General features: G+C 44.6%; 1 protein-coding gene across 1 annotated transcript in view; it reads left to right on the top strand.

Moving 5' to 3' along the window:
- The window catches only part of GALNT10 (polypeptide N-acetylgalactosaminyltransferase 10), a gene marked incomplete at both ends in the record, with an annotated part of 210,169 nt that overhangs the window by 83,480 nt on the left and 102,461 nt on the right, over nucleotides 1–24,228 (top strand). The window contains 2 exons of the mRNA XM_079701909.1: nucleotides 14,918–15,020; nucleotides 17,641–17,779. Coding sequence (XP_079558035.1) covers nucleotides 14,918–15,020; nucleotides 17,641–17,779 — 242 coding nt within the window. The remainder of the gene's footprint in view (nucleotides 1–14,917; nucleotides 15,021–17,640; nucleotides 17,780–24,228) is intronic.

The raw sequence follows: 24,228 nt of genomic DNA, 5'->3' as shown, positions 1-24,228 counted from the left end.
GTACGCGGGCCTCTCACTGTTGTGGCCTCTCCCGTTGTGGAGCACAGGCTCCGGATGCGCAGGCTCTGTCGCCATGGCTCACGGGCCCAGCCGCTCCGCAGCATGTGGGATCTTCCTGGACCGGGGCACGAACCCGTGTCCCCTGCATCGGCAGGTGGACTCTCAACCACTGCGCCACCAGGGAAGCCCGCAAGTGCCAATTTTTAGTTGGCACCTCATATAAGTGGAATCACATGTGTCCTTCCATGTCTGGCTTATTTCACTCAGCATAATATTTTTGATGTCCCTCCTTGTTGTAGCATATTTCAAAATGTTATTCTTTTTCTGGCTGAATAATAACTATTCCATTGTATGTATGTGCCGCATTTTGTTTAATCCTTTTATCTGTTGAGGGACACTTGAGTTATTTCTACCTTTTGACTGTTATGAACAATGCTGTTCTGAATGTTGGCATAACAAATATCTGTTTGAGTCCCTGCTTTCAGTTCTTTTGGATACATACCTAGGAGTGGAATTGCTAGGTCATATGATACTACTACATTTAAACTTTTGAGAAACCACAAAACTCTTCCACAGAGGCTGCACCATTTTACATATCTACCAGCAATGCAGGAGGGTTCCAGTTTCTTTGCCAACACTTGTTATTTTCCATTTTTTAAATTATGGCTCTCCTGGTAGGTGTAAAGTGATATCTCCTTGTGGTTTTGACTTGCATTTCCCTAATAACTAATGATGTTGAGCTGTAAGAGTCCTTTATGCATTCTGAATATAAGTCCTTTATCAAATGCATGTTTTGCAAATATATTCTCCCAGCCCATGGCTTGCCCTTTGAAGAACAAAGGCTTTTAATGGCAATGAATTCCAACCTACCCATATTTTACACTTTTTGTGTCCTATTTGAGAAACCTTTGCCTAAACTTAGGTCACTAAAATTTGTTCACATATTTTCTTCTACAAATATTATAGTTTGGCTCTTATGTTTAGGTCTGTTATCCATTTTGAGTTAGTTTTTGTGTATGCCGTGAGGTGTAAGGGTTGAGGTTTATTTTTTGGCACATGATACCTAACTTTTTGACACCATTTGTTGATAAGATCATCCTTTCCCCATTGCATTTCCTTAGCACCTTTGCTCATAATCAGCTGATTATATACCTGGACTCTCCACCCCATTCCCATTGATCACATGTCTTCCCTTGTTCTAGTACCACACTCTCTTGGTCACCGTAGCCCTTGAGCAGGCCTTGCAATTAGGACGTATTAAGTTCTCCAACTTTGTTCCTCTTTTTCTAAATTGTTTTGGCATATTCTTCTAGATCCCTTGCATGTTAGTTTTACAAAGATCGCATTGAGTCTCTAGATCAATTTTGAGAAGATTGACATCTTAACAATATCAGGTCTTCTGATCCATAAACATGATATATGTCTCTGTTTATTTAGATCCTTGATTTCTCTCAGCAGTATTTTGTAGTTTTCAGTGACTAGGTCTTGCATAGTTTCGTTAAATTTATCCCTTCAGTATTTAGTATTTTTGATGCCATTGTAAATGATATTTTTATTTCCATTTCCAACATTTCGTTGCTGATATTTAGAAATACAATTGATTTTCATGTGACAACTTTGTATCCTGTGACATTGCTGAACTCACTAGTTGTACTAGTGCTTTTGTAGAATCCTTAGGATTTTTTAATGTAGATAATCATGTCATGGACAGACATTGTTTGACCTCCATTCTGCAGTCAAAACATGGAGACCTAGAAAGACAAGGGACCTGTCTGCTGTCTCACTGTTCATAAATGCAGAGACAGGAGTTTGAAACCTGGATCTTCTGGATCCTCCTTCAGGGTCCTCTCCACCACACCCAAGTTGCTTCTCAGGGTTTCAGGCCTCAAGAAAAGAAGCTTGTATCAGCTGAGATTAGATTTGAATGGCTTAAACACAAAAGAAGTTTATTTTTCTCTCACTTAAAAGTCTGGGGGTTTGCATCCCAGGGCTGGTATGACAGTTCTGCTTCATAAAATCCTCAGGAACCTAGGCTTCTTCCCACAAGTAGCTTCACCATCCCTAGGCCATGGACCTCCATCTCGTGATCCAATATGGTGGCATTTGCATTGTAGACAGCAAGATAGAAGGAGTAAAGAAGGAAAAGGTGCACACCAGTGATGTCTTCAGGTAGGTTCCGTGGACTGCCACACAACACCTGCACCCACATCTCTTTGGATAGAACCCAGTTGGGCAACACCTAGCTGCAAGGATGTCTGGGAAATATCATCTTTATTCTGAGAAGTCATATTACCAGCTGAAATTTCTGTTACTGTGGAAGAAAAAGAGAACAGCTGCTGGGGGATAAACAGCAACTTCTGCCACAACCTAAAGAGTAGGAATCCAGAAAGGAAACAACTTGAAAATTGTTGACGAAAAATTAATCAGTCGATCTAAGAAAGAATTGGAAAATTTTTTTCAAGCCAAATTTGAGGATTGTAACCGGGAAGAGCATCTCAGAAAGCTCTGAGGACTGTTCTGCCGGTTAGAAATCAAGGCACAGTTATATAAGTTTTTTGAGACAGAGGGCTGTGTATCAAATGATGTATTATTGACAGTTTACATAATCTAGATTTGAGCGTCATCCTGGTGGGTTGTGTGACCCCCATATGAAATCAGGAAGGAATGTTATCTTTTAAGGAGTTGTCTTGTTGATGGTAGAAGAATGTTGCTCTTTACGGTTGAGCAGGTATTCCTGCAGATGGGGGAGGTTTGGTCGATGCACAGTGAAGATACACAATGCACAGTGCGGGGAGAGGGGAGGCCAAAGGGCAGAGAAGACTTTTTATGTTTAAATTTTTCTTGTCTTGCTATAAAATATGAATTGTATTTCACAAAATGAAAGGAGGAAAAAGGTGGCAGAGTTCGAAGTCGGTTGCATCTTTTACAGATCGTTTTAGGATCAGGTGAGCCAGCTCTCTTTAGTTTTTATAGCCCGTTAAGTTGACCTGAAGCCGTTTAGTCAGAGGATAAAGTTAATCCTCAGAACGCCTTATGGTATTATATCCTTGTGACTATATCAGACATGTCTAATCATGGATGACCTTCTTTCATCTAGAAAAGATAAAACAAAAGATGTCTCCTCATTCATTTGGTCCACAAAAATTGCTATCTCCTACCCTCATGGACCTCACAGTTTGAGGAGAGATAGGCAGTGATGAAACAAGCACTGGAATGAATGTGAAATCACAAAGGAGCCATAAGGATGCTACAGGGGCACACTCAGGGACTGTGATCTAGTCAGGGAGGTCAGGGAAGGTTTGCCTGAGGGTTTGGATTCATTTCTGCAGGGGAGGCTACTTTCATAGCAGAGTGGTGTATTCTGAGAAAACCATCCTCTGTGCCATTGTGGTTATACCTTTTGAATCCTGCCTGGGGCACTGTACGAGTTAGAGATCGTTATTTAAGAACAAGGATGCCGGGCTTCCCTGGTGGCGCAGTGGTTGAGAGTCCGCCTGCCGATGCAGGGGACACGGGTTCGTGCCCCGGTCCGGGAAGATCCCACATGCCGCGGAGCGGCTGGGCCCGTGAGCCATGGCCGCTGAGCCTGCGCGTCTGGAGCCTGTGCTCAGCAACGGGAGAAGCCACAACAGTGAGAGGCCCGCATACCGCAAAAAAAAAAAAAAAAAAAAAAAAAAAAAAAAGAACAAGGATGCCAGAGTGAGAGTAGGGTGGGGGTAGGGGAGGTGGGAGGTGGGGGAACTGCTCAGGGACTTTGAGAGAGTCCTTTGTGGCTTACACCCCAGGAGAAATGGAGAAGAGGAAAGGAGTTCAGAGGTTCCAAGATGGCAGGTCGAGGAGGCCAGGATCATAGTCCAGTCTTTCCTTGGGGGCCAGGAAGGAGCCCAAAGAATTCTGGGAGCCCAGAAGGAATTTTCTAATAACTGGAGTCACCTATATGGAGGAAGAGAGCTTCCCATTCTCTAAGCACCCAAGCCAGGCTCAGGGACCATCCATGTGCCATAACAAAGAAAGGGTTACTGGGTCCAGTGGACCATCAGAGGAGGTAGCATCTAACCTCCCACTCAGCGTCTAGATTCTGTGACTCTGAGACCTGGAACAGGGGAAGGTCCTAGCAGTTGTGGATGAGGGGAGGCCAGTACCAGAGGAGAGGCCAGCCATCTGTCACTTTCTGCTTCTCCACTTCCTCCTGCTTGGGGAACCTTTGCGAGCAGCAAGAGAGCCTGAAGAAATCAACCAGCAGACTGCAACCTACCAGGTGTACTTCCAGCTTATGGCAGGCGTGGTAGATGGGTCCCGTCCTCTGGCCAGCACTGGTTAACTGGTAAGGGCCACTTGGAGCACAGTGTTGAGAAGGATTCTTGGAGTCTGGGATCCATAAGGAAAAGTATTACAATAGGTTGGTGATGCCTGCCTTTATCCTAGTGTGATTGTGAGGAAGAAATGGGATGATATATGTAAAAAATGCTTTGTAAATTGCAAAGTGCTATCCAAATAATAACTAATAATGGTAGCTATGATTTTAAGTGCTTCCTAAATACCAAACACTGCTAAGAGCTTTACTTCTCACAATAACCTTTATGTTAGATACCGTTAATATCCTGCCTTTTACAATCGAGGAACCACAGCTTAGAAGAACAGTGTAATTTGCCTAGGGTCGCACAGCTAGTGAGTGTAGAACCGTGACACAAGCCTAGGTGTTTCTGACTCCAAAGCAAGTGCTTTTATAGACTTTGTTTTGCTGTCTTCAGAATGTAGGGGATTATAACTGTAATTATTACTATTAATAGAACAACTATTCTATTACTTGGGGGCTTAGCCCTAATTCCCCAGCTAACGGGATGTGTTTGCAGCAGTTTTTTGGTCCCTGGAAAGGTTGGAACTTGCCTTCTGCTCAGCTTACCAATTCTGCCTGCCTTTCTCCTGACCCATCCGCATCCGCTCTGCAGAGCAATGTAATGACCCTCTGTTATGCTCCGTTCGCCGAGCCTCTTCAGAAGAGCACTTTTTAGCAGGCTGCCTGCGGTTGTTCAAGACTCCTCGTGAACAAGGCACAGAAGGATGATTCACTTCCGCAAGTCGTGCTTTCCTGAGAGCCGACTGTGCTCCCCAAATCTTTCCAGGCACGGAGATGTGGGGAGCAGCGGGCCGACGTGTGGTAGGAACTCCTAGCTGTGATGATTACACGCATGGGGTGGTTGGCAGTTTGCAGAACACTTTCATATCGATTTTCTCTCCAGGCCTCAGTTTTGTCATCTACAAAGTGGATGTAATGACGATAATGATACAGCGAAGTCTCATCTTTTGAAAGGGTTAGGTTATAATAAACTTACCACTTAAGGTGAAAATAACATAAAATCAGAATCACCCTTGACAATTGCCCATGGAATATAAAGACAAACCACCTCTCAAAAGCCCAACTGAGGCAGTTTTTCCTCCAACATTAAAACTGATGACTGTTTCTCTGGTTGAAGTCATCACGATGCCTTCTGAGGTAATGAAAATACTTATCTTCCAAGAGTAGGCTCACTTGGCACCAAAGTGCTCACAGTACCAGAGGCCAGAGGGAACTAGGCCCCTGGGGACATCATCCAGGATACAGGCTCGCTGAGCATGGGGACAGGAGGATCACCAGTCTCCCTAGTTAGGATTCCTTTCTCTTTCTTTTGGACCATGTGTCACTGAATTCCTGAAACTTTAACTATATATATGATACAGTTCTATTAGGTCTGATTTCCTGACTTGCTGTCTATGAACAGGATTAAAACTTGAAAATAACATGTAATGAAGCAAACACCAGGCTGGGTGAGGGGAGATCTGGGCTCAGGCCCCAGGTCAGCCCCACCTGCATCCATGGCATCTTGGGCCTATGGACCTTCAAGATGAACTTATCACCCGAGTGTCCAAGTCCTGAGGCTGCATTTCTTGACTGCAGACTTGCAGGACCCTCGTGACTCTATTTAAAAAAAAAAAAAAAAGCTTATGTCCATCCCAGCTTCTACCTTCCTGCCTAAACTGGTGTCATCTCTGCCTGTACCTCTGTGATGACAGCCTCCTCCCTGTGTTCCACCCTTCCTCTTGGCCTCCTAATCCTTCCTCCAGTGGCTATAAGAGAGCTTTCCAAATGCAATCTGATCTTGCCACCTTCTATAAAATACTTCATTTCCAGCTGCTTCTGGGGAAAGACAAAATTCTCATCCCTGCCCACCTCTCATCCCCACCAGGCTTCCCCTCCTTCTCTGCGCAACACACACCCTGCTCTTCTTTTATTTTTTTATTTTTATTTTTTATTTTTTTCTTAGTTCATCTTCCTGATCATTTTTATTGATTTTGACTTTACTGAGTTCTGGTTCACAAAAGTAAATGGCATATAATAATTCTGGAAAAACAGTGGTCTAAATGTATATGGTCCATCCTAGGAACGTAGATGAACTTCTGAAGACTTTTGTATTTCTTAATGTATAACTCTTCTCTGTTGATATCTGAAAGATGCCTAGCTGGCCTGCTCTTCTTTTAGTCCCTCCGGTTTCATATTTTCCCAGGCAAATATGGGCCTTTGCACATCCTCACTTCACCCTCTGTCTGAAATGCTCTGTTCTCTCTCTGCTGAGTTTATTCTAATCATACTCCATCCGTTTCCTCAGGGAAGGCTTTCCTGACTTTTCTGTCTGGATAAGACCCTCCTGATCTGATCTGATCGATCTGAGAGAAAAGGACTCTCTTTGCACCATGTATCCTTCTTTTCTGCACAGGCCACTGTAACTATTTAAATTTATTTGTGGTTCTGGATTAAAGTCTATATTCCCTTCTGCCACACACACTACTATAAGTTCTATGAGAGCAGGGCCCTTACCTGTCTTGCTCACCAGTGTATTCTTTATACCTAGTACAGAGCCTGGCATGTGCTTGTATTCATTAAATATGTACGTGGATGGACCAATGGATGGGTGAGACACCCAAATGAACATTTTCAAATGATCAGTGTTGTTGTTTTGTTTGTTTTTCCAGTGATAAACTCTTTGGAAACTTCCTCTGAAGAAAATGGTACAAGTTGCAATCATTCTTTTAGAATGAAAGAGAAAAGTTACTGAAGGCTCCATTTGCCCTTTAGATAGTAGGTATTACAAACAGCTTGGCTCTTTTTCTCTCTGCTGTTTAAAAAGTCTTTTAATGAGCTTTCACACCGTATGTAGCAAATGACCTTTTCTAGAGCCATCTGTACAAAACAAAAGGGTGAATTGGACTAGTGGGTTGCTTCTGCCCTTGGAAGGGCAGCATCAGCCTTTTTAAGCAAGGGTTCCTATTTGTGAATGACCTTACCCTCTTAGGGAATGGGGCCCCGCCCAGATTTCAGATTCCGACATCCTGGTGTTGAGACCACAGAGTTATTGGAGCGAGGAAAATTGACATGCCTGATTACTGGGTGGAACAGCAGGACTTGCCTGACGTGGGCCCGGCCAACTTCGTCAGTCTTGTGGTTGCTGGGTTATAGTGCCTCTGTCCATTCATAAACAGTGCCCTTTAGGGGCAATTGTTTTCTCATACTGCTTGGTCCTGGTTGTAGTGGAAGGTAGGTTTTCTCAGAACAGCGGCCTACCAGGTGAGGGCTGGGCTTAGGTCAGCTCATTTCAGTCTGACTTCTGGAACGGTGGAGAGTGATCCTCAGCCTACAATGAGGGTACATTGCTTCTGAATGAAAACAAACTTGTGTTTCTCTCGGCATCTATCCCAGGAAGAGGGGGACTCTGAGGTTAGTTACATGTGGACAGGTAGTCACGTTTTGTTCTTGGGCCTCTACTCCAGCCTGTTCCTTGCTCAAAGACCTTTTGTGGCTCCCACCTGCCAAACAGCTCAAATGTAAGGCCCTCAGATTCTGGTCCAGACTTTCTGGCCTCCTTGTTCCTGACTCTCTGTTGCATCCCACCCACCCCAGCCAAATCAGTCTCCTTGCCACTAAGGAAACAGGTCCCTTACTTCCTAACCTCCATCTCTTTGCACATGCTTCCCCTCCAACTGGGCTCCATCCCCCCGTGGCTACCAGTCAAAATCCTACCCATCCTTTCAGGCAGCTGTCAAAGACCTTGCTTCTGCAGGAATTTTTCCCTGATGGTCTTAAGTAGAATTTAACCTTTGGCTCTTGTAAATACCTTTAGAATTCATCTGTACAACTTTCAAGGCACTCACATTACATACAGTGTTGAGTGTTTTTTCCTTTCTTATATCCATGCTGTTTGTTGAGGCCAAGAATTATCTTATTTTTCTTTATTTCCTCCACAGCTCTTTGGACATAGTAGGTCCTTAATTCCTCAGTGGAGTCATCCCCTTTTATGAGGTGATTGAAGAAATAAAACAATTCAGCTTATGTCCTCAAAACTCATGAAAAAAGTACATTTATCAGTTGTCCAAACTCCCTTGCTTAAATTAAAGTAACTTTATGCTTTTGGCTAAATTAAGCCCTCCCTGGCCCTCTTTGAAGGATAACCTTGAAGACAACCTTGAAGAGAATGCTTTGCTGTGTTGTCTGTGTGTGTGTGTGTGTGTGTGTGTATGAAGGTTATTAGAATAATCTACTTAGCAGATAAACAAATGTTTGGAATTACATGGAGTCATTTAAGCCTCAAAGCAAAATCATTACAGCGCCTTTGTAGGGTTATTTGAGAGGAGGGTTGGGGGCAGGGAAGCTATCCTAAAATTTGCAGCAGAATCTAATCCGTTATAGTTCTCGGACCCTAGATGAAGCAGATGCCCTGCTCAGTTTTCCCTTCTGCATTGCCGTTTTTGAACATACAGCCCTTTTTCCATTGTTTTGAAGACACTAGCCAGCTCAGCCAGAGACACAAGTGTCCTCTCTGAGCGGAGTTGCCGAGTTGGCAGCGCTGGGATTAGAGTATGTGCTTTAACAGACCTTTCTCCTTGGGCAGAATACAGTTGGCTCACTTCACCACCTTTCTTCCTTCCCTCCAAAGGATGCCAGGCACGCTAAATTGTGATTAAACAAAAGATTAAAATTCCGTGTGTGTGTGTGTGTGTGTGTGTGTGTGTGTGTGTGTGTGTGTCTGAACACTAATCGATTCTTTCAGTGGAATGTTAAGTAAAAGCATGCAGATACCAGAAGCAGTTATTTAGAGCGGCCAGTCAGAATCCATTTCCAATTTACTGTTTAATGTGATTTCCACCATCATTCTGCCAGCCTCCTCCCTACACTCTCCCTCGCCTCCCTTGCCCTGTGCTCCTTTCCATCCTCTCTGCTTCCTGTAGCAAACGGACATCTGGGAACAGAGGGGAAGGAAAGTAGCAGAAGATGGTTGCTGAAGGAAAATAATCACAGCTTTTATAGACAAATCTGTGAGTCTGCAGAATTAAAGAAACTTAAAATTACCTCTGGATTGACACCCAGACATGCTTTTTTGCATAACATGAAATGATTGCCATTGCATAAGAGTCGCTGTCTTTTGAGAAGCATTGTTTGTGTTTTTCTTGTTGCAAAAGGTCTGTGGCATTTGTTTCTGCTGTAGAATGCCACTATTAACTAAGGACTTTCTTCTTTCCTCAAGAACAGCGAATTTCCACATGGGCACATAACCTGCTGTTAATGAGGAAACTCTCTAAATCCTGTTACCAGCAATAGCCAGTTGAATTGGCTCAGGTGTTCAGTAGGTCCTTCTGCATGGCTCCCAGTTTTATTATTAGATTCCCATCTCTCTCCTTTTCCCCCAGACATGATCATCACATACACCAGATCATAATCCTTCTCCAAAAATAATGTATTAATAGTTGCACTCCTTTACCGAAGGGGCCTAACTTTGTGCCAGACACTGAGCTTGATGCGTTGTATAGATGAGTTCAGTTCATCCCCTCAGGTGCAGGTTAACCTGCAAGTTATTCTGATAATTTCCCCTATTTATCAGTCAAGGAAACTGGGGTCCACCCGCCCAGGAAGTAAAACCTATGTTTTTCTGTCTCTGGAATCAGAATGCTCTGAATCATCCAACTAGACTTCCTGCCCCATTAATGAGCAATCATTCATTCTGTCATTCACCTGATATTTACTGAGGGCCTAAGGTATTGACCTAGGAATACACAGTGACAGCTCAAAACAGATGTGCCCCTGCCTTCAAGGAGCTCACAGTCTAACCCAGGGAGAGAACAGCCAGATCTGGTTTGGTCTTTGGGGCTGACAAACTATGGGATTTGGGGCAAGTCTGTTCTACTCTGTTAGCTGCAGATTTCGTATCTGCAAGTGAGACAGCTGGATTTTGACAAGTGGTTTTCCACCTTTATTGTGAGTCACATGGGGAATGTGTTTAAAGACATCTTCCTGGCCTCCTATGCCCAGATATGTTGATTTAATAGGTTCAGGGTGGGGTCCAGGCATTTGTATCTATAATGAGAGCTCAGGTCTCCCAGGAACCATCCTTTGAGAGAGACTGATCTGGTTATAAAGCCACTAGCATCTACAAGGGATCTGTGCTGTCATGCCTGTATCCCCACACACAGAGTAGATCTTGATAAATATTTGGCAATAGTTGGAATGATCTATCTGTGGGGTTTCCATGGGTGGATGTCAGAGATTCCTGATCAAAATTTTCATAAAGGTTTCTGGATAGGATTCTAAGGGCCCTTTGGGCTCTGAATGCTCAGTGGTTTTAGGATCGAAACCAACTCCTTTTCTGACCAAAAGCTCAGACCTATTATTGGAAATCTTTTAAACTTGTATAGTAAAATTTGAGTCCTGTATCAAGGTGATTTGATGAGATGTCAATTTACAGTAGATTCTTAAAATCCTAAAGGAGTTGGTACCCACATTGATGTGTAAACTCTGAAAGTGCTCCCAATAACACAGTTTGTGATTTTTCTCAGTTGATCTGAAAGTACCTTTTGGGCAGGTAGTGCTGTCTCTATTTTCCAGGTAGGAAAATCGAGGTGCCTGTGACTCTTATAGCTTGTCCAAGGCCACACTACAAGGGCTTTCTCCACTAAAACCCAGCGTGGGAGTCAAAGAACATAGCTCTTATTCTCTGGCCTGCTTATGTGGCCTTGGTTGGGTAGTTTGGCCTCTTTGGACCTCAGTTTCCCCACCTGTAAGATGGGAGACAGGTGGACTAATTGTTTCTGAGCAGCTGCGTAGCTTGGTTATTTGAGGACCCCCCTAGTAACATGTTTAGACATGCAGAAGTCCCTATGGCAGCAAGCTCCGAAGCCCTCTTAGTTTAGGGAGGAAATAAGAACTAATGAGACCACCTAAAACAGGCCACCTCTGCAGATCATTCCAGAGGGACATGCATCATTAAGGCAAAGGCAATGAAGTGGTAGAAGCTGTTAAGTGTGAAACTCCCAGAATTTTGGAATCTTAATTCTCTACCCTGTTGGTTCAGCAATTCACTGTTCATTCAAGGGAGTTTACCTCTATGCGGTCGCAACTGTGAGATTCAACCCCGTGCCCTATTCCCAGCAGTGTGAGAAGACTTTCACAAACATATGGAGGAAACAGTGTCCTTTCTGGACTCTTAGACTCTTGAAATGTCCTTGTAAAGGTCGCCTCACCCTTGCTGCTCAAAGTGTTTTTCGGGGATCAACAGCATTAGCCATCCCCTGGGAGCTCTTTAGAAATGCAGAGTCTCAGGCCCAGCCCCAGACCTCCTATATCAGAATCCATGTTTAACAAGATCCCCACATGATCGTACTGCACAGGAAAGTTCGAGAAGCGCTAGCCCTAACCCCGCACTTGATTCCGCTCCTTCACATCCTGATGAACAGGCGAGCATCCTGTTCCTGGCCTCCTCTATCTTCTTCCAAGTGCCCCTGTTTCACCCTAATACCAGTCCAACTTTTAGAATTTCTTCTCTATCTTAAACTAATCCCTCAGTCATTCAGTAACTTCTGCCCTCAGCACTCACGCTAGCCTCAGGGCCTCAGAGAACAAGACAGATCCTCCTGTGTCCCCCACAGCTTCCCATCTCCCAGTCCTCCTACAACACAGTTTCTAATCTTCCTCACACATACCTGTATGTGGCAGCCTGTTGCAAACTCCCTGGGGCCAGGAAAGTAAGACAAGTGAGAGATGAGAGCCAGGTGAAATTCACTAAGGAATGGCGGGGGACTGTGGCAAAGTGGAGAGCCATGTGCTGGCCCAGCTCGGTCAGAGCATTGACGTGTCTTTTGAGTTTTCAGGAGAAGCCAATGAATCTTGATAAAACAATAAGAAATCCCTCAATTTTTTTCATGCTGGCAGTTAAAAAAAAAAAAGATCCTCAGAAGCCACCAGATTGTGTTTGCCAGTGATCACATCTAAGGTTTTTGTGACCATTGATGATGAATATCTGCTCAGCTTGGATACAATAGCCCAGGTGTAGCCTGACCAGCACAGAGGAGGCAGGATTATGGCCTCCTTCATTCTAGACCAGTAGTTCTCAAACGGGAGTGTGCATCAGAATCTCTTGGAGGACTTATTAAAACCCAGATTGCCAGGCCCCACCCCCAGAATTGCTGCTGCTACTTCCTGGGCAGGGCTCGGGAATCCGTATTTCTAACAAGTCCCCAACCGGTGTGGTTGCTCCTGGTTCACGTTTTGAGAACCACTTTAGATTGGTTCCTCCCATTAAGGCAGCCGCGGTTTGCAGAACCTCTTTAGGTCCACCAGTGACCTAACGTCGTCAGTGGAAGTTCCCAGTCTTTGGGTAGCAGAAGAGGGAGAAGAAATTGGAAGGGAGGGCTGGAGGAAAGATTGCTAACCAGCTCTTGACCGACCAATCCTGACATCTAGAGGTAGAATATTTACTTCGGGTAGATCCCTGACCCATTCCAAGATTCAGTTTCCCTGTCTGTGAAATAGGGCAGTAGCCCCAGCTCAGTTTCCAAGTATATGTGTTCGCTAGTTCGGAGATTTGATTGTCAGTTTGTTTTTAGCAGAGGACCTTTTAAAAATGGGATCCCACATGGAACCCCGGTATAAAAAACAGACAGATGCGTTGCGGGTCTGATTGAAGGAGGGGAGTCAAGCTCTTACTCTCAGCCTCCACCTTCCGAAGGCAGCACTGAAGGGTCTCCTGTAGAAATGTAGCTCACCACAGTTGAAACCTGCTGAAGGAACTTCCAGCTCAGCTCAGCTGTGATTTCTAAGCCTCCGAGAACTGTTCACAGGCATGTGACCTTTGTTTTTGCAGTTTTCTTTCCCTCTCTGACCACAACATCTGGCAGGCCCACTTTCAGGGTTTTCTTCTTGCAACTCAGAGAGGTCTGTAGGAGAGGGAATGCCAAGGATCGTCATTATCATTAGAGCTGTTGTGGAAAATCTGCTAACGTGAGAATCAGCCGGAGCCTTAATAAACAGGCGTGGGGATGATTTTATTCCAGTGGCTTCTTGTTAGTGCTAATGTTCCAGCACACCACGCATTCAGGGCCTAGTTAATTATATAGGAAATAGGACTAGTGGATTCTGCATGCCACAGTGACAAGAAGGTGTGCAGGGTTTTTAATGGGCAAGGTGAGGTGGAAAACTGTTCTCATGTAGGTGAACACAGGTATTTAAACAGCCGTGTGGAGCAGTGTTACCTTGGGAAGACTCTTACTGAGCCCTGGGACCAAGTCCTTAGACTCGACTCTTGGCGTGGGAAAGCATCTGGCACCTTCTGATGACCCCAGACACTGGAATGCGGCCTCCTTTAATTAGGGGAACTGCTTCCTAATGGGCCCACCAGCATGGGCTCACCTTCCGGAACACAAAATAAATGCCTTCCTCTCCCAGCCCCTGGGGCTGCTCTCCTGTGGCTGCTCTATATTCCTGTTTTCTTTCAGCCATCTAAGTGCTTGTTCAGACCTTCCACACACATTTGACAACTGTTCCCCCTCTTTGGGACTGGGCCTTCTTTGGGACTGCAGAGATGACCAAGACCCGGCTTCTCTTCCTGTGCTCCGTGCTCCTTGGGCCCAGCCCAGCCCTGCCGTGCTCCACCTGCACCTGGAAGTCTATGCCCAGGCCATGTGCTCTGCCTGCCTCTCATTTCGCTTATCTGAAGCCCAACCCAAAGGCCCCCATGTCCATGAAACCTTCCCCAGTTCTCCCAGGCAGAAGCGAAGTCCTCTAGCACTTTCTCCAGACCTCTCACCCAAGATTCACTGCCTCTGCCCTGTCTAGTATGGAGCCACTAGCCACCTATGGCTCCTGAGCACTTGGAATGAGGCTGAACTGAGATGAACACAAGTGTGAAATACACACTGGAGTTTGAAGACTTAGTACAAAAAAAAAAAAAAAGAATGTAGAACACCTCAACACTTTTTTCCACTGTGTGTTGAAATGACAATACTTTAGATGGAGTATATGGAGCTAAATGAAATATATTATCAAAACTCACTTCACCTTTTTTTTTTTTAAATTTGGTTGTGCCAGGTCTTGGTTGCGGCACGTGGGATCTTTAGTTTCTTCATGCGGGATCTAGTTCCCTGACCAGGAATCAAACCCGGGCCCCCTGCATTGGGAGCACGGAGTCTTAACCACTGGACCACCAGGGAAGTCCCTCACTTCACCTGTTTTTAAAAAATTTTTTTAATGTGAATACTAGAAAACGTAAAGTTACATGTGCAGCTCACCTAGGTGGCTCACGTTATATTCCTGTTGGACAGCATCACACCTACCTCTTTCTCTCTTCCATGAAAGGAATGTCTGTCCATCTGTTTTCTCTGCCGCGGGTTTGTAAGTTCCAGGAGGGTGGACACTGTGTGTCGTCTTTCTGAACTTTGCACACCTGGCTGGCACGGAGCAGGACTAACAAAGCTATACTGAGGAAATTAATAAATGAACCAATGATGACAGACGTTCAATCAATACTGAAAGCTCCCTTAGGCAGTGTAATTTCTGGGTCTCTGTTAGTAAACTTATTTCCCCTTTCCTTCTATTTCACAGTTTTTGTCTTTTTTTAAGGGCTCACACAATCAGCAAAAGAAGACCTTTTTCTTGGGAGAGGGGCAGAAGCTGAAGGACTGGCACGACAAAGAAGCCATCAAGAGGGATGCTCAGCGTGTAGGTACGAGAGCAGAGCGTCCTTGGATGGTCCCCTGGAGGGTGTTTGCACACACGCATGTGTGTGCGTGAATGTGTGTGTTTAACGGAGGTATCTGGACCTCCTGTTGACTCCCTGTCCGTTTGCCGTCATCCTTCCCCTGGTTCCTGGGATCCCCTGCTTCACCTGTTAGCTGACCCCTTTCTCCACTCACATCACCAGATCCACTGCCTTCAGGACTTTGCCCTGCTACCTCTATGGTGATAGAAAATGTCTCCCTCCTCGAAGATATTTTACCACTAAAATGAGGAGCAGTAATCATAAGAGCCAACACTTACTGAACGAGTATGGTGAACAAGGCCCAAGGTCCACACTTTTGTTGGTGAAACTCCTAACCAACCTTTGTAGCGCATTTGATGAGAAGGGACCTGGAGCTCAGAGAGGTGGGGTAATTTGCCTATAGTCACACAGTGAGAAGGAGGCAGGCTTGGGACTTGAACTCAGGTCTAGAGGGCTGAGTTGATCCCTACGCAGCACCATAGCCACAAGGTTGAATGAATCTAGTGGGCTTCACCTGAAGTTTTCTTTGCCTAATTAGCCTTTGGAACTGTTCCTGTTACACTGCAGAGTTGGGAAGGGGTGGCGTGGCTCGCCACATAATTTCTGTGGCGAGTCATCTCGAGAGAGAGCCTGGGCTAGGAGCCAGGAGAGCAGCTCAGACACCACCTACCAGCCATGTGACCATCAGATAAATTCCGTACTCCTGGAACCTCAGTTTCCCCCTCTGTCAGCGGGGCTCATGCTTCCTACTTTGATAACCTCAGGATGTTGTTGTGAAGGTGACAAGTAAAGTACAATTTACAATACTGGAAAGCACCATAGAAATATAAGGGATTATATTTTATTCATTTTTATCTCAGTTAGAGGTACCCACCACTATTGATTTTTTTTTTTTTTTAAGTTATACTCTGACAAAACCAGATGACAATAAGGCTCTGAATAGAGCTGATGTAACAACTGACGGTCAGGGAAATCGAAGGCAGGACATGCATTTTTCTATATGCCAGTGATTTAAAATGAAGGGGAGGGCAGGTGCTGCCTAAATTAAGAAAGGAAACATTTGAAAAGAGCTAATTTTCTAGGCAGTTATACTGGAATTATTGGAACATGGGGCTAACTAGCCAGGAAAGAGTAAGCAGTGGCGACATTATTGAGAGTAATAATAACCAGCACGTGTTGAGCACTCACTGCATGCCAGGCATCTTGCCCTGCATTCCCTCCTTAATCATTACATTGAAGCTTCTCATCCCAGGGAATACAAAGGGCAAAACTCAAGATGTAGAAAGGCTGAAGGCGCTCCTGAGGTGACACAGCTGGGAGCAGCAGGGCTGGGCTTCAAACTCCTCCCTGCCCAGCTCCAGGGCCTGAACTCTGAATCACACTCCCCTGCACTGCCTTCCCGAAGCTTGCCTCCCCGCCCGAACAGATGCTTCTGCTCTTCTTTTTCTGCCTGTTGCATTTGTGTCCCTTGGGATCTGTGCTGGGCACCGGCCAGCAGTGTCTTATCACAGAGCAATGCAAGTTACAGGTGGCGGAGTCCTCTCTCTCATTGGGCTGGATTGGAGTAGACACCACCCCTGGGCTCCCCTCTTTGCTTGCACCTTCTCACCAAGCTGATGTTGTTAACATTTACTTTGCAAAGTAAACGGGGTGTTGCTCAGTCCATGGGCTCCAGAAGATGAGGTGATGTTAGATCAGCTGACTTTTATTACCCTTTCTTCCAGACCCTTGCCAATGGCAGATGCTTCGGCTATTATTGCAGGGGTTGGGGGACATCCCCACGTACCATCTGCACCCTGGGAACCCAGAGAGTACTTTCCTGGAGCATCAGGGACTCTTTCCCCAGATGGATTGTAAAGAGAAAGGAAAACTGGTACTGGATCCACCCAAATCCATTGCTCAGAACAACACTTTTCAGGCAATCCAGGCCTCGGCTAGGCAAATCTTAATTTGTTTGCTGGCTTAAAAAAAATCAAAACATCTTTTATCATTTGTGGCAGTTTTGATTTATGTATAAAGCTTGTCTTGCCTGGAGAGTAATCATAGTATTTCCTCACATGGTTAATAGGGTTTATAGTTTACAGAAAGCTTTCATGTATGCAGCCTCTCATTTGACTTTCTCAGCATGGTGTGGGTACCAGACAGGAACAAGCTACAGTTCAGAGAGGTAGTACTGGCCCAAGGTTGATCAGCTCATAGGCAAGTGACCTGGCCTCCCGTCCAGGTGATCAGACTTCAGGGTCAGGGATGTTTGGGGCTCCTGGCAGAGTGGGGGAAGCATGGGCTTTGGAGCCCAGAGACCTGGTTTTATAGCCTCTCTGAGTCCTGGTTTATCTGTCTATAGAATGAGGGCTCTTATGCCTACCCTGACAGCTTTGCTGGGGACATTACATGAGAACAGGTCTGAAGTGCATGACACGTCCATGGCTGAGTCTCATTCCCCCTCACCTCTTTAGCCCTGCAAAATCTGGAGGAACATTGTATATCAAGTGTAAAGTTCTATCTTGGTGATTTAACCATGTTTTTCATCTTCCCTTCCCCACTCCACTTAATTGGCAACACTGACTTTGCTCTTTGCTCCTAGGAAACGGAGAACAAGGGAGGCCCTTCCCCATGACCGATGCTGAGAGAGTGGATCAGGCATACCGAGAAAATGGATTTAACATTTACGTCAGTGATAAAATCTCCCTGAATCGCTCTCTCCCTGATATCCGGCACCCAAAGTGAGTGTAACATCTCTCATCTTCTGGGATCTAAGGATTTTGCCCTGGGCTCTTGTTGAGAATTAATTAAAGAAAAAGGTACATAAAGCACTGCTGGAGGAGATTTCCTCCTGTTACCCAGGGCCTTCATGTACAGCTTCGTGTGATCAGATTCTCCTAGAATTTAGAACTGGTGTGGCCGAGGGACAATATTGTCTCTCCAAAGGAGCTGGTCTCATTCCTCTTTTCAACCAGCAGAAACCATGACCTCTTTATTTCCTTTTTTGACTCTGGCCCACAGGGAAGTCCAGACCTCAATTTGCAAGACAGTTGCAGCAGCCGTTTCAACCCTCCCTTTCTCCACCTTCTGTGTGTGACATTTTTATTTTTTATTTTTTAATCTTTATTTTAGCTATCCTGTGCACCTGTACATCTATATGTTGGTTATAAGCTATCTCAACTCACTTTGAGAGAGGACATATCATAATGATTATAAAGATAACAGCGGCAGCTAACATTCTTTGAACAGGTAGCGTGTGTCAGGCGCTTCGTTTGCATTGTCTCAGGTCCCTGTGATGTAGGTCCTGTGATGATGCCTATTTTTATGGATGAGGAAACTGAGGCCTAGAGGGGTATTATAACTCATGTAGGGCCACACTAAGAAGCTGAGCCAGTTCTTGAGCTCCAGTTCAACCAAAAACTATACTCTGGATCTTAAGCCATCCTGCCTCCCCTTTTTAATAGGAGTACTGTAGTGGTCATGGTGATTTTCTAGCAGAGGGGTACCTCTTAAAGTTGCTGTGCATTAGAATCACCTGGAGGGCTGTTAGTTCGAACACAGGACCTTGAGCCTCACATCTATAATCCTGATTCAGTAGGTCTGGGTCAGGGCCCAAGAGCTTCATTACAAGTAAGCTCCTGCGTGATGTTTGTGGGGTCACACTTTGGGAACCACTGCAAGCAGAAGATTTCAGAATTGTTTCTTCACGAAGGCAGTACTGAGTAGAAGTGGAGCATAAACTGTTTCGCTCAGGCACTAAGAAATTAGAAGCCGGGAAAGGATAATAACAGCTAACACTTATTAGGTACTTACTGTATGCCAAGTATTATTCTAAGCCAGCTGTTCTCAGAGTGTGGTTCCCAGGCCAGCAACAGCAGCATCAACTAAGAGCTTGTTAGACGTGCAAACTGCTGGATCTCAGTCCAGGTCTACTGAATCAAAAGCTCTGCACAGGGGCCCAGCCGTCCATGTTTTAACAAGCCCTCCAGGGGATTCCGATGCAAAGCTGAAGTTTTATATATACATTCTTTTTTTATATTCTTTTCCATTATGGTTTATCACAGGATATTGAATAGAGTTCCCTGTGCTCTACAGTAGGACCTTGTTGTTTATCCATTCTAAATGTAATAGTTTGCACCTACCAGCCCCAGAACCAAGGGTACTTTAAGTGCATTAATTCAGCCAAACCTTCCAAAAACCCTATAAGATAGGTACCTTTATTATCACTATTTTACAGATAAGGAATTGAGGCCAAAAAAAAAAAAAAGGTTAAATAGTTACCGTGAGATGATACAGCTGGTAAGAGGTGGCGCTAGAATTTACATGCAGGGAGTCTGACCTAGAATCATAAGTCATAAGATCTTTCCACCTATAATGACTCAGTTGGTAGAATGTAATAATAAAGAATCTTGATAGCATGTGTGGCTACTTACAAAATGCTTTCTGCCCACTTAACATCTTTCAGTTCCTGCAATAGTACTTTGAGGTTGGCATTTTTATTATCATCTCCACTTCGTAGATGAGGAAAGCACACAGCTAGGAATCCCCACCCGGAAGGTGTGCTGCTTGCCCAGGACGGGGCCCAGTTCGCAAGGATTTCTTGCAGTGACGGGGGGGAGCGAGGGCCTTGCAGGGCTTCCTCAGGGGTTTGCTCTTCGTTTCATGGTCTTCACTGTCAAGCCCGGGATTTTTTTCACCTAAGTCTGAGAATGTAGTTCAGATATTACTGATGTTGTTGGATTCAGAACCGTGACCTGACTCTGAGGGTCAGAAACTCAATTTATATGTTTAGCCCCTCACAGAGTTCAGAATTCTGCACTAATTTCATCTTTCTAAGTCTGGGAAAGAAGTTTCATCTGGGAGCATTATTCTTACCTCAGCTACTGCTCTGTGGTTCTGTAGGTTCTCAACTCTGGCTATACCTGGGGTGGTTTTAAAAAAATACAAAAGCCGGGGCCCTACCCCAGCCACTGGGGTCTGAATCTCTGGAGGGATAGCCTGGGTCTGAGGATCTTCTGAAATCTCAGAACGTGATTCTTGCATGTGGCCAGGGTTGAGAACTGCTGGTGTGAAATAAGGAATATTTTTACAGTGAGAGAGAGATGCTTTCATCCATTCATTCATCTGTTCATCCAGTAAATGTATATTCATGGTCTTCTGTGTACCAAGCCCTGTGCTGAATACCAGGAACACAATGATAAATGAGCCATTATTGCTGCTTTGGGCAAGAGCAGGGGGTGGATGGCAGGAGCAGGTCATTACACCACAGGTGAGAACCAGCGAGGGAGTAGGCACAGGGTGCTTTGGAACCCCAGGGGACACCCCCACCTGACACCAGCCTCTGCGGGAGGACATTGCACGTAGAGGACTAAGCAAGACGGTGCTTTGCCTTAACTAAAGGGGCGAGTCTCCCAGCTGTTAGAGGGAGAGCCAGGGGCGGGGAACAAACCCTTTTGTCTCCCAGTGCAGTGCTCTCTCCCGACAGCCCAGAAGAAGAAAGGTCTTCATAATCAAGGCGTCCTAGGACCCACAGATAGGTCTGTGAATAGAATTCAGGAGGGTGTGTAAACTTGGATGAGAGCAACATTGCATTTTTCTTTTCATGAACCTCTCACTGAAATCTGGTGTTCCCTTCAGTTATGACTGTAGACAACGAAGCACCTATGATATTTTCACCAAAAGAAATCATTTACTTTCCCATCACTTTACAGATATCTTGAAATGTCACAGATACTCATCACTGCTTTGGAATGAAGGTAGTTTTTAGAACTTCCACTAGATCTTGTCATTTAATGTGTTAATGAAGAAGCACATTTATGACTCTATTTCAAATTCTTTTATTATTTTGATAACAGTATTTCAGTCTAACTGGTTTCCTTTACAAACTCATCTATTTTATTTTATTCATTGTACACACTGTTCTGAGAAGTGATGATAGGCTTCACCAACCTGGCAGAGAGGTTCAGGGTTTGGGTTTAAGGGGAGGAGGCCCAGTGGATGTGAATTGAGCCTAAGGCCCTCCTGTATTACCAGCCCACCCACCCAACCAGTATCCAAGTTATGGCAAAAGATGTCGCTAAATCCAGCGCTCCTGACACCCACCCTTTTTTAGAATCCCGTTGTGGAAGCTGACTTTTTTTTTTTTTTAATGGTAAAGATGGATTTTATAAAATCATTAAGCTGCTTTACTTTACAATTTGAGGGAAGGGGCTACAGTGGAATTTTGCAGAGCTAAGAAAATTATTTACATTGCTCTGATAAGAAGCAATTTAATATGAACATCTATAAACACCCATTTCATATTTGCCGTAGTTTGCTGTTAATTTTTTCATATGAAAGTTTTGTTTTTTTGCTTTAAGTCTTGAATATGTATTCATTAAGACTCATTTAAGCACTAGAGCACTAAAATTCCCTGATTTAAAATATCCAAGTTTCTGATTACATAACAAGACCTCAAATATTTGGCACCTATACAACTGGCACCTTTCAACAAATGGAATTCTAGGCAGAAGTTAAGAAGAGCTATTGAGAAAAGCCAAAGACACTGAGTTCAGAGAAATTTCCTGGTTGGGCAGGTCTCTGTAAAAGCAAAGTGTTCTGGGATTGATTGGAAAGACAAACATGCAGCTAAGCACACTCCATCCTGTAGGGTCACAGGGCAAATGAGCATTGAAGCTGAGCTGAAGAGGGGTAGGAGAGCAGTGATGAGCAGGCAAGAGAAAGGGCAGCAGGAGGAAGAAAAAATCTCAACAGGAAAGGAGGGAAAGGAGGGTTAAGGCACGATTGGTATAAGATAGACCAGTATGAAGAACAGGAAAGGAGACATCAAGAAGGGAAAGAAGAAAGCAGAAGGACAAGAGTGTGAAAAAGAGGAAATAAAAATACGAAAGATCCAAACCAAGGAAAAATGGAATCTTATCCAGAATATCCTATTATGTTATAATACCTGAAAGTTAAGAATTAACTCTATTTAATCTGTATTAGTCCACACTGGCAAATAGCAGCACTTATTATCTTTTTTTAAAATTTTATTTATTTATTTATTTACGGCTGTGTTGGGTCTTCGTTTCTGTGCAAGGGCTTTCTCTAGTTGCGGCAAGTGGGGGCCACTCTTCATCGCGGTGCGCGGGCCTCTCACTATCGCGGCCTCTCTTGTTGCGGAGAACAGGCTCCAGACGCGCAGGCTCAGTAGTTGGGGCTCACGGGCCTAGTTGCTCCGCGGCATGTGGGATCTTCCCAGACCAGGGCTCGAACCCGTGTCCCCTGCATTGGCAGGCAGATTCTTAACCACTGCGCCACCAAGGAAGCCCCCAGCACTTTTTTTGTTTGTTTGTTTGTTTTTGGTTTTGTTTTTGGTTTTTGTGGTTCGCAGGCCTCTCACTGTTGTGGCCTCTCCCGTTGCGGAGCACAGGCGCCGACGTGCACGCTCAGCGGCACGGCTCACGGGCCCAGCTGCTCTGCGGCATGTGGGATCTTCCCGGACCAGGGGCACAAACCTGTGTCCCCTGCATCGGCAGGCGGACTCTCAACCACTGCGCCACCAGGGAAGCCCAGCACTTATTTTGATAAGATAAAAACTCAAATTGCTTACTCAATTGCAAGAAACTGTCTCACATGGATTATCCCATTGGGAAGCTAACTTTTCATAAATGAGTTGACAGATGTCTTGAAGAGCTTTTCTTTTTTTCCAGGGGAAGTGGGGTGGGAGAATCCTGCAGTTTGACAGCAGAAATGTGTGAAGAAGTTAGAGCAGTCAAGCCACTCAGTCCCTCCTGTTGCTTTTAGCTTAAACAGCTTCTCTGGCAGGAGCTGAGGTTTATGTTTGCCTTCTACTCCTTCAAACTGAATTTTGGCAGCAGCCTGTCAAGGACAGGACCAAGGGGCTGTTTGTCTGCACCAGCTGCATTTGCTTCCTCCAGAAGCTGCACCAGGGAGACTAGGTGGCCCGGCCCCACTTGCTGGGTTTGCATGTGGGAGGTGGCCAGCTGGCTCTGAGCAGGCCTACCCTCGGCCCCTCCTGCCAAGGGAACAGCAACAAGGATGGCTGGTGGGCTGGCCCACTTTTCTTCTCCCCAGGGGCCCTGCTGGGCTGCTTGGTAGCCACACATGGAGGCCCCCTCCAGGGCACAGAGCTGGTAGCAGCGGAGTCCCAACTGCTGGAAGTTGCCCGGGTCTAAAAGTTCCTGGGCACACCCCTCCGTTGGATGATCAGCTTCTTCCGTGCAAAGATTATTCATGGTGGGGGTAAAAGCAGCCTACAGTCCTGACCTGCTTTCTCCAGTCCATGAATATAGCTTCCAGTAATGAATGAACCTGAATGGCATCTTTGTCACAAGAAAAGGCCCGAGTCTACCAGATTCCTGGTTCCATGTTCCTTCTTGATTTTTCCTTTTTGTTAAATTAACATGGTTACTTTACGGTATGTGCTCAATTTCCTCAAAAGAATTTATAAGCTCATGTTATTATAATAGGCCTGGATTCTGTTGAATGCCTTTATATCCCCAACAGGCTACAAAAACAGCAAGGGATCTTCATTCTCAAAGAATGAAGATCACTGGAAATAGTAACTATTTGGGTAAATTTATACAATTTTTTCTTACTGTTTAAATCTTTCAAAAAGATATCTGACTGTGTAACCCAAAATAATAACATATCCTTGCGTTTAAAGCATAGATAAAAGTAAAATATATCCCACCATAAAGGTTATAGGGGAGAAATGTAATATAGTAAGGTTCTCCTACTTACGAAGTGGTATAATGTCATTTGAAATTAGACTTTAAAAGTTAAAAGTATATAAAAGTATATACTATAAACCCTAAAAGGAGCACTCAAATGACAAAACAAAGAGTTGTAGCTAATAAGCCAACAAAGGAGATAAAAATGGAATCATGAAAAATATTCAGTTAATCCAAAAGAAGGCAGAAAAGGAGGGAAAAAAGAACAAAGATCAGAAAGGAAAAATTGAAAGCAAGTACCAAGATGATGGATTTTAACCTAACCATATCAATAATCACATTAAATAATCACAGTAATTACTTTAGTGGAAAAGCAGCTTGTCCGATTAGATAAGAAAGCAAGATCCGACTACATACTGCCTGCAAGAAACACACTTTAAAGATAAAGATACAAATAAATTAGAAGTGAAAGGATAGAAAAGATCTTCTGTGCTAACATTAGTCAAAAGAAAACT

This window comes from Hyperoodon ampullatus, assembly GCF_949752795.1.
Source record: "Hyperoodon ampullatus genome assembly, chromosome: 4".
Classification (NCBI taxonomy): domain Eukaryota; kingdom Metazoa; phylum Chordata; class Mammalia; order Artiodactyla; family Ziphiidae; genus Hyperoodon; species Hyperoodon ampullatus.
This window is presented reverse-complemented; position numbering and strand designations above follow the sequence as displayed.